At 46.1% G+C, this 19,753-nt stretch overlaps 1 protein-coding gene and 1 pseudogene across 6 annotated transcripts in view; one reads left to right on the plus strand and one right to left on the minus strand.

Moving 5' to 3' along the window:
• The window catches only part of LOC113880060, a 34,705-nt pseudogene extending 17,876 nt beyond the window's left edge, over positions 1-16,829 (plus strand).
• Positions 1-19,273, minus strand: part of ADAMTSL3 (ADAMTS like 3) — a 381,778-nt gene extending 362,505 nt beyond the window's left edge. For 2 of the 6 annotated variants that reach the window (XM_027520878.1, XM_027520881.1), the window contains exons 1-2: positions 19,078-19,267; positions 17,529-17,632 (exon numbers count right to left, since the gene is read on the minus strand). In XM_027520878.1, coding sequence (XP_027376679.1) covers positions 17,529-17,597 — 69 coding nt within the window. In that variant the 5' untranslated portion in view covers positions 17,598-17,632; positions 19,078-19,267. Of the gene's footprint in view, positions 1-17,528; positions 17,633-18,518; positions 18,585-19,077 lie in introns of those variants that run through there. The other 4 variants (XR_003507318.1, XM_027520883.1, XM_027520880.1 and 1 more) reach the window with 4 other exon arrangements.
• Positions 19,274-19,753: the final 480 nt, after the last annotated feature.

A 19,753-nucleotide genomic window follows, 5' to 3' on the forward strand; every position in this document is an offset into this window, starting at 1 on the left:
AAGGGGACAGTCATCCCCTAGGCATCCCCAGAGAACCAAACCAAGCAGGAAGAGGGTTTTCACAGTCCCTGCCTGTATCCCAGGACTTTCTCCTTTCCAAACTGTCCTAGAGTCTTGCCCCCTAGATTTCACTGAGCACCAAGTCTTGCTTATAGTTTTATCTTCCTCCCTGACTGGCACCTTATTTGGGGGACTGTAATATGTATGGGTCTCTCTTTTCATAATTTATAGTTGTTGTTCAGTCCTTAAGTCGTGTTCGACTCTTTGTGACCCCATGGACTGCAGCACACCAGGCTCCTCTGTCCTGCACTATCTCCTGGAGTTTGCTCAAATTCATGTCCATTGAGTCGATGATGCTATCTAACCATCTCATCCTCTGCCACCCTCTTCTCCTCCTGCCCTCAATCTTTCCCAGCATCAGGGTCTTTTCTAACGAGTCAGCTCTTCGAAACAGGTGGCCAAAGTATTGGAGCTTCACCTTCAGCAATAGTTCTTCCAATGACTACTCAGGGTTGATTTCCTTTAGGACTGACTGGTTTGACCTCCTTATAGACTAATTTCTTATTCACTTTATAACATAGCTAACACGCACCTTTAAATGAGCACACCACCACTCAGAATTCCCTGCTCTCATAACCAAGGTGGCCATTTCCATCTAGATTTAAGGGTGACAGTTCTTTATTTTATTGGAGCATAATTGCTTTACGATGTTGAGTTAGTTTCTGCTGTACAATGAAGTGAATCAGCTATAGGTACACACACATCACCTCTGTCTTGGACCTCCTTCCCACCCCACCCCCCACCCCACCCCTCTAGGTTATTAACATAGAGCATCCAGCTGAGTTCCCTGTGCTATCCAGCAGCTTCCCACTAGCTATCTATTTTACACATGGTAGTTTCACTTTTATGCACTGGAGAAGGAAATGGCAACCCATTCCAGTGTTCTTGCCTGGAGAATCCCAGCGACAGAGGAGCCTGGTGGGCTGCAGTCTATGGGGTCACACAGAGTCGGACACAACTGATGCGACTTAGCAGCAGCAGAGTATATATGTTAATGGTGACAGAGTTTAAAATGTCTGGACTGCTACTAAACTGACAACATTTTTTAGGAATATCAAATGCTGGTGGCTATACAGTGAGAGGGGCTTCTTTGGTAGCTCAGGTATTAAAGATTATACACCTGCAATGCAGGAGACTTGGGTTCGATCCCTGGATAGGGAAGATCCCCTGAAGAAGGGAATGGCAATCCATTCCATTAGTCTTGCCTGGGAAATCCCATGGACAGAGGAGCCTGATGGGCTACAGCCCACGGAGTTGCAAAGAGTCAGACGAACACACACACACACACAGTGAGAAGGGCACTCTCCTAAGTCACAAGTGGGAGTGTGAACAGGCACAACTTGGTAATTAAGAAAAATATTTGTGAATAAACATGTTGAAGATTTTATTATTTACCCTAAAAAACTAAAAAGCAACCAAGAGGCAAGATCACAAAATAGGGAAGCAGGGTTCAATCTTAGCTGACACCTGGACCCATTATTCCTCTTCAGGAAAGAATGAGCTCTGTGAACAAAAACAGCTAGACAAGGAGTTGGTGAGTTCCTGAAGACAAAGATCAGTAAAAGCAAAGGGGGGAAATAAAGACACAGACCATTCTCCTCTAGAACTAAACAGGAATTAGTGTGGGGAGTGAGGAGACAGAAAGAATCGATGAAGAAAGAAAAGGGATACAGGAGAACAACACTACTTAATGCAGAGAATAAAATTCACTGTCCAGTATTCACAGAAGTTTAGAAAAAATGAATTGTTAAATATGCTTGCCACATTCATAAAATGGACCACTTCGAAACTGAGCATTTAAAAACTTAAAACTTTACAGGCTGCATACTCTGGGGGGAAAAAAGATCAGAAATTAAAGCAAAATAATTTACAAATTTGTTTGAAAAATGACAAAATACTTCCTTTTCCTCTGTCCTATAAAATTTCTAACTTAAAAAAATATATATATGTGTATTTATTTATTTATTTGGCTGTGCTAGGTCTTAGCTTGCAGCATGTAGGATTTTTAGTTGCAGCATGCCAAATTTTAGCTATGGCATAAAGGACCTAGTTCCGTAGTTCCATGCCAAATTTTAGCTATGGCATAAAGGACCAGGGATTGAACCCAAGCCCCTTTCATTGAAAGCACAAAGTCTTAGCCCCTGGACCATCAGGGAAGTCCAAAAAAATTTTGACTTTTGTTTATATGGAAGGCTTCCAGGAAAAAGTAAATTACCAAAACTGATTAAAGAAGCAGGAGAAAACCTGAATAATCCAATAATCACAGAAAAATGTTTAAAAAGTTGTCAAAGAACTACTTCCACCAAAAGGTCTTGGGTCGCATTTACTATCAAGGTAAAACTACCATTTATTTTGCTTTCAAACCTTCCAAGAATAGGTTATTCCTGTGCTATATAAACTGATCCAGAAAAGGAAAAAATGATGGAAAATGTTCCAATCCACTTTACAAAGTTAACAAAAATTTTGATATTAAAAACCTGGGAAATATAGCACCAACCAACATTACTTATGAACACAGATGTAGTACTTTTCAACAAAATATTTGCAAACCAAATCCAGCTGAATATTAAAAAGGCAGTATGTCATGGCCAAGTACAGTTAATGCCGGGAACACAAGGAGGATTCAGTATTAGAAAACCTATTAATATGATTCATCATGGTAGAAGGTCAGAGGAGGAGAAGAATATGATCATCTAGATAGCTCTGAAGAACCTTAATAACCAATTGTGTTGGAAATTGTAGCTTTAAATGAAAACCACTGGCAATAGTTGGTTCAGTGAGGGGACATAGCACCCCAGGAAAGCAGGCTACACTAGGTGACGGCCAACCAGAATTTAAAAGCTGTGCTAGGAGCCTCATTTTTCAACTCCCTCCTTCCAGCCAAATATCAGAGGAGGAGACCAACATGCACAAAAGTAACCCTCGAATGGGGACTCTGAACTAAGGCACTGTTTGTTTCTTTCAAACTGTAAACACAGTGCATTAATCGGCGGTGAAATTCACTGGGTCTTAGCCAGCCATTTTTTCATAGAATCACTTGGAATGGAATGGATATAAAAGATAAATACCATAGTGAACCACTCATGGAAAGAATTAGCATGGTTTTCTGAAACTTTTGTTCCAGAAATATGAATGCATAGATATATACATCAATTGAGTCATGATGTTAAATGCACTTTGACAGACATAGAGAACAAATGTATGGACACCAAGGAGGAAGAGGAGGCGGGCTGGAGTGGGAGACTGGGACTGACATACACTACTATATATAAAATAAATAACTAATGAGAACTACTGTACAGAAAAGGGAACTCTACTCAGTGCTCTGTGGTGACCTAAATGGGAAGGAAATCCAAAAAAAGAGGAGATATATGTATACATATGGCTGATTCACTTTGCTGTACAGTAGAAACCAATACAACACTGTAAAGCAACTATATTCCAATTAAAAAAAAACTTTCAAAAATAAAAAGTTTTTTTTAAATAAAATGCACTTCCTCCTGTGGGCTACAATTAAAAAGCTGAAGTAACACTGAACTAGGGGATTAAGAGGAATCAATTTTTAAATTTCTACTTGCTACAGACTAAAGTTTAGGGCTAGAGTTAAAATTATGAGTGAGACAGAGAAGGCTGAGCACTGAAGAATTGATGCTTTTGAAATGTGGTGCTGGAGAAGACTCTTGAGAGTCCCTTGGACTGCAAGGAGATCAAACTAGTCAACCCTAAAGGAAATCAGTCCTGAATATTCATTGGAAGGACTGATGCTGAAGCTCCAATACTCTGGCCACCTGATGCGAAGAGCTGACTCACTGGAAAAGACCCTGATGCTGGGAAACACTGAAGTCAGGAGGAGAAGGGGACGACAGAGCATGAAATGATTAGACAGCATCACCGACTCAACAGACATGAATCTGAGCAAACTCCAGCACGCCAGAGGAGCCTGGCGTGCTGTGGTCCACAGGGGCTCAAAAAGTCAGACACGACTTAGCAACTAAACAACAATGACAAGACAGGGGGGAAGGTGTCATAACCTCCCACTCTAATAGGCACACCTACCTCATGACGTAAAGCCACTAGCTTCACGTCATGAGGTGAGACCTGGCTACAGTTCCTCATTACTGAGACTCTTCCCAATTCAGGAATATTAGTTTGTGATGGTGGTGTCAGTGTAGCTACTGAAGCTTACTCTCTGGCACTATCTTATCTCAAGGCAAAACCTGGCTTTACCAGATTAGGATAGACTACTCAAAAATATTCACTCCCACCCTTACCCCACACATACAGACAATCTCTAAGGGAGGAGCATACTTTCCCACTCTAATAATTTTCTTGGGATTTTTTGGGGGGAAGGCTTATAATTTAGGCAGCTTTATCTTTCTAAATTAATTTTTATTGGCGTATAGTTGTTTTACAAAGTTGTTCCTGATGCACAGCAAAGTGAATCAGCTATACATATACATATATCCCCTCTTTTTTGGATTTCTTTTCCATTTAGGTCACCACAGAGCATTAAGTAGAGTTTCCAGTGGTATACAGTAGGTTCTCACTAGTTATCTACTTTATACATAGTAGTGTATATATGTCAATCCCAACCTCCCCATTCATCCCACCCCCAGCTCCCCTTCTGGTGTCCATACATTCTCTATGCTGTCTATTCTGTGTGTTCTCTATGTCTGTGTCTCTATTTATGCTTTGCAAATAAGTTCATCTGTACCATTTTTCTAGATTTCACGTATAAGCAGTATTATACAATATTTGTTTTTCTCTTTCTGACCTACTTCACTCTGTATGAAACTCTCTAGGTCCACCCACATTTCTCAAAATGGCACTACGTCATCCTTCTTGTGGCTGAGTAATATTCCATTGTATTCCATTGTATATATATACATATACCAATCTTCTTTATCTAGCCCACTCCAATAATTTTGGGCTTGGCCATATAACCTGCTCTGTCCTTCACTCTGACAGTCTTCTACATGAGTTGCTTTGGCCAGTGGGATTTTACAGAAATGACGTAAGTAGAATGCATAAGGAAAACCCTTGTACTCTTGGACTTGGTTTCATGTGTCTCTTTCATCACCAGGAAAAGAACATGCTCTTCTTAGCCTGCTAGTCTGATGAGAAAGATGGCAGACATGTGGGGCAGAGCCTCATTAAAAGAGAATCCCTGTTGGAACAGAACCCTCACAAGACTGAGGCATACAAAGTTTTAAAAATAGAAACAAATATAAGAAAAATGCAATCAACGAACATGTATCACTAGATAAATTACTCCAAAGAAATTATAAAGAATCTGATCTTGCTTTTAAAAAGTTCAAGAAGTAATACAAGAGTTAAAAAAAATTTTTTTTTCTATTGCAACATTGTAAAGCAATTATATTCTGATTTTAAAAAATAAATACAAGTAAACATTTTAAGATGAAAGAAGAAGTGAGTTTAGCAAAAAAATGGCAAAAATAAAAACATCACAGATTTGAAGAGCACACTAAAATAAAAAAACCTTTCTGGAAACACATGTACATGCTTATGAAGGTTAAAAATTATCTATATCATGTCCAGATGAAAATATGGACCTCAGGATAAGGACGAAATCATGTACATATCATGGCAGAAAAGTGAGACACAAACAAAGGTTAAAAATCAGATTGGCCCCAAGTTCTCTTCAGTAAAACTCTAATCAGTGCCCAAAAGTGCAGCAGCAAGATTTACAAAGACCTGAAGAAAAAGTGAGAAAAGTTTTATTTGATTATGTTGTTGAATTTTTTCTGTTCTTATTGAGAAATATTAACTATACGTTTGTTAGATGTCCTTTGTTACCATTTATTTTTAATTGTGTGTGTTTTCTAGTTCATCTCCGAGAGTACTCATTCTGTACCCAAAGCATGTCCCCAGTTGCTTATTGCACTGCATTCACTTATTTCTGTCCTAGGATCGACTGTTTGCTGAAGAACAGCAGAAGGACATGAGGTGTGAGACAGGGAATGAACCAGACTAGTCAACAGCTTCCATACCGCATTGTTGCCCGACTCTGTCTCTTATTAAAGATGCTCTTTCCTTTTCTCTAGAGTCACATCTTCCTTTTATTTTCAACATTCAACAGTTGTGAGATTCTCAAGAAACCCCCTGGGACTTCCTTGGTGGTCCAGTGGTTAAGAATTGGCCTTGCCATGAAGGGGACCCAGGTTTGATCCTTGGTCGGGGAACTAAGACCCCACATGACTTGAGACAATGAGCAGCAAGGAAGAACCTGTGTGCCACAGCTGTCTCAATGCAGCCAAATAAATAAATAAATATTTTAAAAACAGAAAGAGACTTCTAGAGTAGGTAACTTGAAAATTTTAAATGTCAGTTCATAAAAAAAAACATAAATAAAATGAAAATATTAATGATACAACAGAGAAATCATTTGTAATATATTAGGGACAAAAGACTAATATTCTTTATCTATAAAAGGCACACACGGGTTAATGAGAAATTCTTAGTTGAAAAATGGGCAAAAATATGAAAATAAAATCTTTTATTCTATTTCTAATGCCTCAGAGACCCTACACAAAAGCAGTAATACAAATGGCCCTAAAATATTTTTAAGAATCTCTCACTACTAAGATTTCCTTGAATCACTGCAAAGATGACATTTTTATAGATGCTTTCTAAAAGGCAATTTAAAAAAATTATTTATTCATTTGGCTGTGCTGAGTCTTGGTTGTGACACAAGCTGTCTGCAGTCTTCATTGTGACATGCGGTATATTTAGTTGTGGCATTTGGGATCTATGTCCCCGACCAGGGATCAAACATGGACCCCTGCACTGGGAGCTTACAGTCTTAGCCACTGAACCACCAGGGAAGTCCCATGAAAAGCAATTTGATAGCATAAATCAAACTGCACCTGGTTTTTGACCCCAAGATTTTGCTTCAACAAACACATTTTCCTAGAAATGTATTCAAAGAAAATAATCACAAATATGAGCAAAGAGGATCTGCAAACATATTTTCATAGCAGCATTATTTGCAACTTCAAAAAAACTAATGAAGTTAAATGTTCAGCAGTAAAGAATTCATTAATAAAATATAGCACACCAAATGATGCAACATTATGAAGACATTAAATATTATTATAATGTGATAATAAATATAAAAATATCGAATACATAGAAATATGTCTTATATTGTTAAATCTTTACAAAGTTATCCAAATACAGTGTAATCACTTTTTAAAAGATACATATATATGCTACTACTAAGAATATTGGAAATATATACAACAAAATCCTAACAGCTATCAGAATGAAAGGTGATTTTATTCATCTTTGTCCTTTCCTGTATTTTCCACATTTTTTTTATGAGTATGTTTCGTGCTTTTAAATCAGGAGAAAAAAATGGAAATTTCAAAAGAGAGAGTGAAGGGAATTCAGAGTCCTTTAATACTAATGAGTTTTTATTAATAAAATACTTATTCTTCCTTTTTAAAATAGTTTTTTTCAACATAACATGCTATTATATTTATAAATGAAGGCTTAGGGAACAAATGCATTTCTGAGTATTTGACCACAATAATTTATAGCATACATTGGCTGGAGCTGTTCAGTGCTGACAAATTCCAGAAAGTAATTGCATAAAATATTTGGAGAGGAAATTGCTTTATGCTTCCATGCTATTTATGGAAATTAGCATCTTTGTAAAAATAAACTGAGAGCAATCACAATCATAGACCTTGAAATGTGGTTTCCATAAGATGTTAGCTTTGCTGCTTTAAGACCCATTAGCAATGTGGAAGGGAAACACTGCCTGCTTTTTTTTTTTTTTTCCTGTTATGAAACTGTTGCATATAATTGGTTTTTTCCTCTTGGATCCTTAATCCCTCCCTTTCTCCTGACTGCTTCCCTTTGGAATGCATATGGACTGAAGTATTCATTTTGCTCCTTAAAACCTTTCTAATGATCCTGTTCCTTTCTCAAAGAGTATTACCTATTTTCTTTATTCAGTGCCTCACCTTTTGCAATTTACAGCTTGCCCCAAAACGACTCCTTCAAACATAACTGACAATTTCCGAAGATTGGGGTGAATTTTCACCCCGCTGTGTTCCTAAAGCAAGCTCCAAACCTAAAGGAATCTTCCATACTTCCTTTGTTCTCTCTCAATCCCACATAATCACTAGCCAAATTCTATCCCTTCAGGCTCTAAAATGGTGCCCAGAATCACACCCTCTGGTCAACGACTAACTCCCCCACCCCTCTCCCCACTTAAGTCCCATCTCCCACCCCATGTACTCTTGTGAACAGTTAAAGTTCTCATCATTACCAACCTGCACTGGTACCAGCAACATCCCAAGTATCTCTGACTTGAATGCGCTCCTAGTGGTCCAATGGAGTCATTCTAACATTTTTAAAATATTTATTTATTTAGTTCTTTGGCTGTGCCAGGTCTTAGTTGCAGCACATGGGATCTGGGATATTTAGTTGCAGCATGCAAACTCTTCGTCGTGGTATGCGAGGTCCAGTTCCCCAACCACGGATTGAATCCGGACCCCCTGCATTGGGAGTGTGGAGTCTTAGCCACTGAACCAGCAGGGAAGTCCCTCCAACAGAGTCTTAATAGCGTCTTTCCCATCACCTCCTGATCAACACCCAAGGCTTCAGTACTGCCCATTGAGCCAAGCCCTCTTTATCATTTATTTATTTAGCATGCTCGGCAAGGTCCTCTCCAGTTAACCACAGATTAACATCCTACTTCATACTCCATGCTGTCAAATATCTTACTCTTCAAATTTAGTGTCAGTGGAAACCAAGAGGACAAAACCGAATGAAGAACCATTTCTGAGATGGAAAAAGGGAAATTGAGGGGTATGGGTCAGGGGCAACAGAGAAGAAGGTCTCCAGAGAGATCCCGGGAGTCTGGGTCAAATGAGCAGAACACGGAGAATCTGGGCACTGAGACAGAGCTGGGTGGGTGGGGAAGACTTCTGTTTAGGAAGTATTTTCACCTAGTCAAGGCTATGGTTTTTCCTGTGGTCATGTATGGATGTGAGAGTTGGACTGTGAAGAAGACTGAGCACCAAAGAATTGATGCTTTTGAACTGTGGTGTTGGAGGAGACTCTTGAGAGTCCCTTGGACTGCAAGGAGATCCAACCAGTCCATTCTGAAGGAGATCAGCCCTGGGATTTCTTTGGAAGGAATGATGCTAAAGCTTAAACTCCAGTACTTTGGCCACCTCATGGGAAGAGTTGACTCATTGGAAAAGACTCTGATGCTGGGAGGGATTGGGGGCAAGAGGAGAAGGGGACGACAGAGGATGAGATAGCTGGATGGCATCACTGACTCGATGGACGGGAGTCTCAGTGAACTCTGGGAGTTGGTGATGGACAGGGAGGCCTGGAATGCTGTGATTCATGGGGTCGCAAAGAGTCAGACACAACTGAGTGACTGATTTGATCTTATCTGAGGCCTCCAAGGGATATCCTGGTGGAAGCATGCATCAGTTCATGGATATATTAATCTGCAGCTCATGGAAGAGGCAGGCGGAAACCTCTCAGAGATACTGGGCCTCTTCCATTTTAGTGAGGTCACCAAGAAGAAAGGAAGAAAGAAAGAGAGAGAAGAACAGAGGGAGGGAGGAAGAAAGAAAGGGAGAGAGAGAAAAAAAAATGAGGGAGGGATGGAGGAAAGGAGGAAGGAAGGAAGAGAGAGAGAACAAGAGAGAGAGGAAGAAAGAGAAAGGAAGAAGGAAGGAAGGGAGAAAGAGAAAAGGAGGGAGGGAGGAGAGGGGAAAGGAAGTCATCAAAATTGTGTTTTATTTCCAATGTTTACATTTAACAGTTGATGTAAAAATACACACTTTTTTATCTTTTTGATGTATATATAATCCTATTTGAAGAGAATATTAAAAGCCTATCTTTGAAAGCCTGAATCACTATGAGACCTGGCTCCTCAGATGATAATCCCAGGCAGGAGCCTCTGGAGAGAAAAACCAGCAGTGATTGAGGCTGCCCAGGGAGAGCATGTGGACAGAGAACAGGGCAAACAGCAGAACTCTGGAACTAAGTAGCTTTTAGAAAGAGTCAGAAACAAAACGATGACTCAGATGGTAAAGAATCCGCCTGCCAGTGCAGGATACGCTGGTTCAGTCCTCGAGTCAGGAATATCGCCTGGAGGAGGGAATAGCAACCCACTCCAGTATTCTTGCCTGGGAAATCCCACGGACAGAGGAGCCTGGTGGGCTATAGTCCATATGGTTGCAAAGAATCAGAAATCCATGCATTCAAATAAGTGATCAAAAATGTTCACTTGCTGTTGCTATTGTTTAGTTGCCAAGTCGTGTCTGACTCTTTGTGACCCCGTGGGCTGTAGCTTGCAAGGCTCCTCTGTCCACGGAATTCTCCAGGCAAGAATACTGGAGTGGGTTGCCATGCTCTCCTCCAGGGTATCTTCCCGACGACCCAGGGATCGAACCTGTGTCTCTTGCATTGGCAGGCAGATTCTTTACCACTGCAGCACCTGGGAAGCCCCAGCCCTAGGACTTGAACCAATTAAAATCGGTTCTATCAATTAAAATTGGTATCTATCAAAATAGTCACAGGGACCTTTCTCAATGCCGAAACACTGGAACTTAGGAGGCAGAGCAGATGACAAAGAGGATCTAAGTATCCACATTCTACAGGGAACTACCAGGCTTTCCCTGGGGGTCCAGTGGTTAAGATTTGCCTTCCACTGCAGGGGGCGCAGGGTCAATCCCTCATCAGGAAGCTAAGGGCCCACATGCCTTGTGGCCAAAAAACCAAAACATAAAACAGAAGCAATATTATAACAAATTCAATAAAGACTTTTTAAAAAATGGCCCACATCAAAAAAAAAATCTTTTAAAAAAAGTATAAGAAAAAATAAAGAGAACTACCAACATAAGGTGGATCTCACCCTTAGAGTTCCTTAAGAAGGATACCAGCCACCACCCTACTCCTTCCCCTCTAAGACGGAGAACTGAGATGCACTGAAGAAAAAAAAAGAATCACTCCTAGAGATCGGGGATCCCTGCAAGGAGGGACTGTCAATCCACTCCCCAGGTGGGCATCAGCTTAGACTGGATCCACTGATCTGTCCTGGCAGAGACAGACTGGAGAACTGAAGGGAGCTGGCCAGACAGGGAGGAGGCAGCGCTGGAGCAGCCCCTACCCCCAGCATCTGCACAGAACGGATGCGAACACTGTAGCCCCCCAGGCATATCTGTCATGGAATTCTCCAGGCAAGAATACTGGAATGGGTTCCCATTTCATTCTTCAGAGGATCTTCCCAACCCAGGGATCAAACCTGAGTCTCCTGTGTCTCCTGCATTGGCAGGCAGATACTTTACCACTGAACCACCAGGGAAGCCCATGGATCAAGTGGTCAACACCAAAGGATCTGGATTCAAACCATTCTGCCAGCATCCACTCAACTGGGCTGCCTGGAAGAGGATCCCAGCAGTATGAGACAAGCCAGAGCTGGGCCTCCTGCTTCAGAAAAGGCAGGCGCTGCAGAACCCTCTGAAGAACTCACATGTGCCACCCAGAAGGGGCAGAGAGTCAATGAGAGCCGGACAGATGATGACAAGGACCACACAGTGGCATCAAGTTGAGTTAAGAGCTGTTTGCCCTTCTCCCCATCCCCTCACCTTGCTTCCAACTTCAGGAAAGCTGGACCCAGAATAACTAAAAGGAAGAAAGATCTCCAAACCAGTCCTCACCACTGGTTGAGGTGAGAGGAGAATGGATCCCAGTACAACCCCACTTCAGTTACCTAGAGCCCTGTGTTAAGGCTAGACTAGACAGAAGGGAGATGAGATTTAAATAAAGTGGGGAATTGAAATTTTAAATTGGACTGGACTTTTAATAAATGCAGGGTTTCTCTGGTGATCCAGTGGTTGAGAATCCCCCTGCCAATGCAGGGGACACAAGTTCAATCCCCAGTCCAGGAAGATCCCACATGCTGTAGAGCAACTAAATCCGTGTGCCACAACTACTGAGTCTATTCTCTAGAGCCTGGGAGCAGCAACAACTGAAGCCCATGGACCCTAAAGCCTGTGCTCCACAAGAGAAGCCACTGCAATGAGAAGCCCGCATACCACAACTAGAGAATAGCCTGTGTACAGCAACAGAGACCCAGCACAGCCAAAAAACTAAAAATTAAATAAATAAAAATTAAAAAAAAAATAAATGCAAGTGAATTTACCCAAGAGTGCACAGAGGCATGGAAACAGATTGGATTTGGCCAAGCATAGCTGAAGCCCATGACTGGCTTTGTGTTTATAACTGCCTGAGCTGAGACTTCTCAATGAAGAAGGCTGAAAGCGGGTTGGAACAGCAGCAGCTGTCTTCTCAGGGAAGATCTGGGTCCCTGAGGAGAAGGCTCAGAGCAACAGGAAGCATCCAGGGCCAGGGCATGACAGGAAGAGGGGAGGCCTCTCCAGCTGCCTGACTGAAGGGAACAGCGAGCTCCTCCAGAAATGGTCAAGAGCGAGTTAGGAAAACACAAGGCTGCGGACCTCATGGCTTGCTCTGCAATCTATCACGATTATTGTGGTCAGTGATTATAAAGGCTTCAGTTTTAGCTGATTCAATAAAGATAATCTAGTTTTTATTAAGTGAATTGGCACATCCCTTCCTCCTTGCATCTCAGCCTCACAGGGCTGTTAACTCTCCATCAGCCAACTGCAGCAAAGCCCACGTGCAGCAAAGAAGACCCAATGCAGCCAAAAAAAAAAAAACAAACCCAGAATGATTCATTCAGTTCAGTTCAGTCGCTCAGTCGTGTCTGACTCTTTGCTACCCCATAAGCTGCAGCAGGCCAGGCTTCCCTGTCCTTCACTATCTCCTGGAATTTGCTCAGATTCATGTCTATTGAGTCTGTGATGCCATCCAACCATCTCATCCTCTGTTCTACCCTTCTCCTCCCACCCTCAGTCTTTCCCAGCATCGGGGTGTCTTCCAGTGAGTCAGCTGTTCATATCAAGTGGCCAAAGTACTGGAGCTTCAGTTTCAGCATGGTGGTGGCAGCACTTATAAGGAAGAGTGAAAGTGAAGTCGCTCAGTCGTGTCTGCTGACTCTTTGCAACCCCATGGACTGTAGCCTACCAGGCTCCTCCCTCCATGAGATTGTCCATGCAAGAGTACTGGAGTGGGTTGCCATTTCCTCCTCCAGGGGATCTTCCCAACCCAGGGATCAAACCCAGGTCTCCCGCATTGTAGGCAGACGCTTTTACTGTCTGAGAGAGACTAAAGACGGCCCCAAGGGGACTTTCCTGGCTGTCCAGTGATTAATTAAGACTCTGTGCTTCCAATGCAGGCAGCATGGGTCCAATCCCTGGTCAAGGAACTAAGATCTTACATACCATGTGGTGTGGCCCCCCAAAAAAATTTTTTTTATTTTTAAAAGAAGACTCCAAGGGTCCCCCAAACAACCAAATCCTCAGAGGAGAGGCAGCTTTGAAACAAATCCAGGCTGATACTACAGAGATAACCAAGTATCCAACCCTCCCACAGGAGCAGAAACTGATCTAGCCTTCACTGTAACATTCACCCAGGCCCTGTGATGGGACCACCCACAGCTGCAGGAACCTTCCCTGAGAAGGTCAAGTCCCACCTCCATGCCTCTGCAGCATTCTCCCTTCTCAGCTGATGCCTCTTGGGTGCCCCCTACAGTTCCCCAACAGAAATTACAGGCACTTCGCTTGTTTGAAGGACATCAAATCAGTCGATCCTAAAGGAAATCAACCCTGAATATCCACTGGAAGGACTAATGCTGAAGCTGAAGCTCCAATACTTTGGTCACTTGAGGCGAAGAGCCAACTCATTGGAAAAGACCCTGATGCTGGGAAAGATTGAGGGCAGGAGGAGAAGGGGACGACAGAGGATGAGATGGTTGGATGGCATCACCAACTCAATGGACACAAGTTTGAGCAAACTCTGGGAGACAGTGAAGGACAGGGAAGCCTAGCATGCTGCACTCCATGGGGTCACAGAGTCAGACATGACTCAGCGACTGAACGACAACAACATTTGTTTTAAAAGGTTAATATATCAAGGGTATTTACTACATGTTGTTGTTTAGTCAGTCAGTCAGTCATGTCTGACTCTTTGTGACCCCATGGACTGTAGTCCGCCAGGCTTCTCTGTCCATGGGATTCTCCAGGCAAGAATACTGGAGTGGGTTGCCATCTCCTCCAGGGGATCTTCCTGACCCAGGGATCAGACCCACATCTCCTATATTGGCAGGCGGATTCTTTACCTTTGAGCCACCTGGGAAGTCATGCCAGACAAATTTTTTTTCCGTTCACAATGGATTAACTCCTCTAGAAAATTCTGTGAGGTAGGCACCCCCTCTCTACAAATGTGGACACTGAGATGCAGAGATGTTTGTATAACAGGCCTTGAAGTGGTGCAGCTGGGATTCCAACAGCCGATGCTGCAAATGATAAAGACAACTAGCCTGAAATCTCCATTTACACTCCTGTGCACACACTGCCCCATACATGGAATCAACACTGCCAAGCCACACAGATATGGAAAAATCCAAAAGAGTTCAGTGAGTGATTCAAGCTGGGAAGACACTGCCTTTGGCCAAAGGTCAACAGACTGCCTCAAAGCTCATTTTAATTTTATAGGGTGGAAGAAAACAAAACGAAACCCTGTGCCATGAAGCCTCAGCCCCATTTGACCAGGAACAAATCTCTGTTTCAGATCTGATGAGATGGAAAAGAAAGTCTCCACCCACCATGCCCCAACCCTACACCTCGCTGACCACAGAAATCCTAAGATTACCCTGATAAGATTTACATCTGTTCTAATAAAAGCAATCTATTAAAATGTGGATGGGGTAGCATCAATAAAGTGAATAATGGGGGAGAAGCTGTACCTCACTAACCAGTTCTGTATGAGTCACAGAAATCATGGGACACTGGAGCTGAAAGGGGCCTTAGAAACACTAAATCCAAGAGTAAAATGCGAAGCAGAGAGGTCTGATTAATCTCTCTCAGGGTGTATCTCTTTATTTACGTGCACAAGTACATCTAAGAGATATTAGAGCCTTATTAAGCATCAGGTCCTTTGCCAGACCCTGCGAGTACAGAGGCCACTAAGCCATGTGATGACAAGTTACATGATCAGGGAGGGGCTGCCTTGTTCTAATTCACACTAGATACTGAATGGACCGGCATGTTCTAATTCACACAGGATGCAGTATGGGTTTGCAGCAGCTCTCAGGACAAAATACTTAGATGTGCTCTGCACTTCATTACTTTTTAAAGGTTTTATTGACGTGGACCATTTTTAAAGTCATCATTGAATTTGTTACAAAACTGCTTCTGTTTTATGTTTCGGTCTTTCAGTCACAGGGCATGTGGGATCCTAGCTCCCCTACCAGAGATCAGACCCACACCCCCTGCATTGGAAGGCGAAGTCCCAACCACTGGACAGCCAGGAAATCTTGCTCTGCATCTTCCCTGGTGGCTCAATCAGTAAAGAATCCACATACAATCCACATGCAATGCAGCAGACTGCCTGCAATGCAGGAGACTCGGGTTCGATGCCTGGGCTGGGACGATCCCCTGGAGAAGGGAATGACAACCCACTCCAGTATTCTTGCCTGAGAAATCCCATGAACAAAGGAGCCTGACGGGCTACAGTCCATGGAGTCGCAAAGAGTCGGACACGAGTTAGCGCCTAAATCATCAACAAACTGCTTGGCTGAATCCAGTCTACAAATATACTTGTCTGGCTTTCAACCCTTTAAAAACTGGGAGATCGCATAGGAGGTCTGGATAACCAGCTATCTTGAGCAACAATGTGATCCAGCAATCCTGAGTTTGCACTCTCATTTGGCAATGAAGGCTGGAGTTGAGTAGAGGCTGCCCTTAAGAGATGGAGAAGGTACCATCAACTTTGCCACAGTCTTAGCTATTCCCAATTGCCTCTCAGGCAAGGCAAGCTTCCTTCCTTTGTTGGCGTCTGCCCAGAAAGTATATGATGATACAGTGCTACAGCTATCCCCCGCAGACTGGTGGGAAAGACAAGAGACTAAAGAAAGGCTGCATAAGGCAGGCCTCCACTCCATCTTCCGGAGCCCGCAGGAGCTGGGCCGGGCCGGTTGCTGGCACAACCAGTGGTACAGTGGGCAGCTTTGCACTTGGCCTGTTGCTGGCATCCTCATCTGGATGTGGGGGCTGTGAGCCATGGGCCACTGCTGCCCTGCCCACCAGGTGCACCAGCCTCCTCACTGGACACTGGGCTTCTCCAACGAGCACCTCGTGCCCTTCCCCTCCAGCAATCCGAAAACCCAGATGGCCTCTACAGGACCCACCTGCTCGCCATGCTGCCCAGCCCCACCAGCCAAGTAGTCACCACTGACCCCAAGCTGCCTGTGGAGGCGGCGGCTGAGAACTGCGCCAAGAAGCTGAGACTGGCCTTCCTAAGGGATTCCATTCCAGTTTTCAATCTGTTGATTCTGGGTGTAGATCCCAATGGCAGCCCTCTGCTCACCCTTCCCAGACCCCAGTCTCTTGCATGATCAGGAATCATCCCCCAGCCACCTCAGCAGCACGGGACACTCACACTTCCCTGCTGAACACAGCTAGAACTGTCATCTTCGTGGCCAGTGGAGCAGGCAAGACAGCCATTCTAAAGCACATTTGGGAGGATGAGGAGGAAAACCAGTCTCCACCACCCTGGTCCAGCTTTGCACGGGAGAGGAAGAGGCAGCATCCCAACTCCTGACCTTGCCTCTCAAGAAGTATTCCACTTTGTAACCAGCACCAAGAGATGCTACAGCTGAGACTATGCACAGCCCGAGTAGGCAGAGGCCTTCGGGGGCTGGGACCCGCTGCCAGCTCACTACAGACTTTATTTTAGAAAAGCAGTGTTGTGCCAGTGGAAGCTGAAAGGGTGAGGCCACCAGTGCTGCCGGGGGCTCAGGCTATGTGCCGTGACTCTGGGTGACTCAGTTATTAGAAAGAGTATTTGTGTGTATAAAGAAAGAAAGAGGGAGGGAAAGGGGAAAAAAGGAAGACAGGGAGAAAGAAAGAGCAAAAAGAACTACAAAACAGTATGTGGTGATGGACGTACACACAGAATACTTATTTAGTGGCTGAACCAAGGCCAGAACCTGGGCTCTGCCCATTCATCATGCCCTGGCCTCCAGCAGCCGTGTGCCTCTCCAGGGCACATGCAGACAGCCATTCCAGACTGAAACAGAAAGGATCCATCGCAGCCCCAAGTCACCCCTTGTATATAGTATCCACTGTGGTATTAGGACTCAGAGAGGACGCAAGGGATTGAATTATTCTTACAGCTAAGGCAATGAGAAATATCATTTGCTGGAGGTAAGAAACAAAATTAGATTCTCTTTGGTATGCGATTAACATCAGTCAGACTACAACTTAGGTAATTTAGAATAATACTCCTAAGTAAACTGAGTAGCCCACCATTCCTCTTCCCCATCTTATTACCTGCAGGAGGGCAGAGTGCATGAAGACCAGCCACATTAGCAGCCACCAGGGGCTCTTCCGGGAAGCCATGGAGTCTGGTCTCCTGGGGGTGTCTCACTTGTAGCCTAAAGAGGAGAAAAGATTTGGTTTCCATTCAGCTCCAGACCCAGCAGTGGCAACATTCATGACTTACCAGATCAACAGAGGGAGTAACCCTGAGCCCCACATACTGTCTTGGAAAGCTTTGTGTTGGCCCTGGATGGAGGTACCTACAGTAGAGTACAGGCTGTCTGGGGCTCTCTTTAGGAGGAGTCCATATCAAAGTCAGGAGGGCAGCTAGACCCGCCTGCACGGTGCAGCCCATACCTCCAGCCCTCCAAAAGCCAAGCCATCTCTGCACCAACCACTTCCCAGCCCATTTGTCAGCAGCAGGGTGTGGCTGTTGGCATCCGACTCAGGGAAGCCAGCGTGGAGCCAAGGGTTAGGGCACCTGCCAGCTTCTGCTACTTCAGGCACAAATAAGTCTAAGCCCTACTAAGCCAACCCAGAGAGGGGAAGGAACCTGCCTAAGATCACACCGCAAGACAGTGACCATTCTAGGACTGGTATGCAGGTCTTCTGCTAGTTCGAGGCTTTCCCCACCAGAAGACACCTTTCATCGTCCTCGGAGCCCCCGCCCTGCAGCCAAAGAGCTGAGTGAGGAGGGGTTCAGAGGGTACAGCCTTGGAGAAGCCAAAGAGCACAATCTCCTAAAGGTAGGTGAGAGCAAACCAGCGGGAGGCTGGAGGGCAGCGGAGGCTTTCCTCAGAGTCCTCCTGACGGTTTGCAGGGAAATCAGGATGGGTCGAGCCTGGAAAAGCCGAAAAGCCGAGGTCACCCTCGCCTCTCGCTTCGCCTCGCGGGCGCCTTGGCGAGCTGGTGTCCGGGGGCGGGTCGGTGGCTTCTCTCCATCTGGAGAAAGCATTAAGGGCCTGGCCTAATGCGATCCGCAAATGTGCTGCTGTTTCCGACCTGAGGCGGCGACTCTGGGCCGAAGGGAGGCGGCCAGTGCGGGGTCCTGGGACTGCGCGCCCGCCTCGCTCGTTCGCACCAGCCGTCCCCAGCGCGCACTCCTCCTCCGAGTATCCGCCGCCTGGCGGTCCCCGCACCCCCGCTGCGTCCCCGTCCCGCACGCCCACTGGCCGCGGCGGGCGCGTCGCGCAGCCCTTGGCGCTCTAGACGCTCGCAACCCGCTTGCCAAGCGGCCGGACCTTCCGACGCCCGAGCCCACTAGCTGCTGTCAGCCCGTTTTCTACCTAGAAAGCCCCCAATCCGAAGATTCCCCAAGTCGGTGGAGTTCCCTCACGCTCAAGCGTCCCCGAATGTCTCTCCCCTAAACCACTGGACCCCACGGAGCCTGCCTGGCCAGAGGTCTCCGAGCCTCGCCGAGCGCCCGGGTCCTGAAGTTCCCGGGAACCGAGTCGTGCCCTGCCGCTCGGAGCCCCTCAACCCCACTGCGCCGTCTTGCTCCCCAACACACCCGCGGTGGAAGAGCCTTCCCGCCCCCGGGCGACAAGCTCAGAGCACCCACCTGGCGCCACAGAAGCGTCCGGGACGTGCAGCCGGGCGGTGCGGGCTCGGCGCGCGCTGTGGAGAGGCGGACGGGAGCAGCCCGGTCCACACCTCGTGCGGGATCCGGGACCCGTACCTTCCCCGACGCCGGCCTCCAGCCCGCGGCGCCGCAGTCGCCGCCGCCGCCGCCGCCGAGAAGTTAAATGGGGCTGGGACGGGGGCCGCCCCGCCTCTACCGCCCCCTCCGGGCGTGCGGAGCGCGGCGCTGGCCCCGGCCCAGAAGCGGAGGGCGCGCGCCGCCACCTGCACCGCCCGGCAAGTGCACGGCGCGCCCGGGCGCCCGCCCGCCCTCGTGTCGACCCCGCGCCCTCCGCCCGTGCCGGGGACGCCGCGGGCTCCAAGGGAGCGTGTGAGAGGCGGGAGCCGGGCGGCTCGGAGCGCGCGGGGCTGCGGTGACGGCGAGACTCCGCTGGAACGCTCCTCCGCCCGCTTCCTGGAAGCCACTCCTCGCCCTGGGCCGGCCGCCAGGCGTGGTGCCAAGAGCCGGGACTGCCGACGCCGCCACCGCCGCCGCCGGCAGGCGCGCAGGGAAAGGCGGCCGCTGAGCTGCGAGCCAGCCGGGACGCCCCGCCTCAGCCGGAGCCGGGAGCGGGGATGCCATCGCCACCCCCCACCCCCAACCTCCCCGAGCCTCC

Source organism: Bos indicus x Bos taurus, chromosome 21, assembly GCF_003369695.1.
Source record: "Bos indicus x Bos taurus breed Angus x Brahman F1 hybrid chromosome 21, Bos_hybrid_MaternalHap_v2.0, whole genome shotgun sequence".
Classification (NCBI taxonomy): Eukaryota; Metazoa; Chordata; class Mammalia; order Artiodactyla; family Bovidae; genus Bos; species Bos indicus x Bos taurus.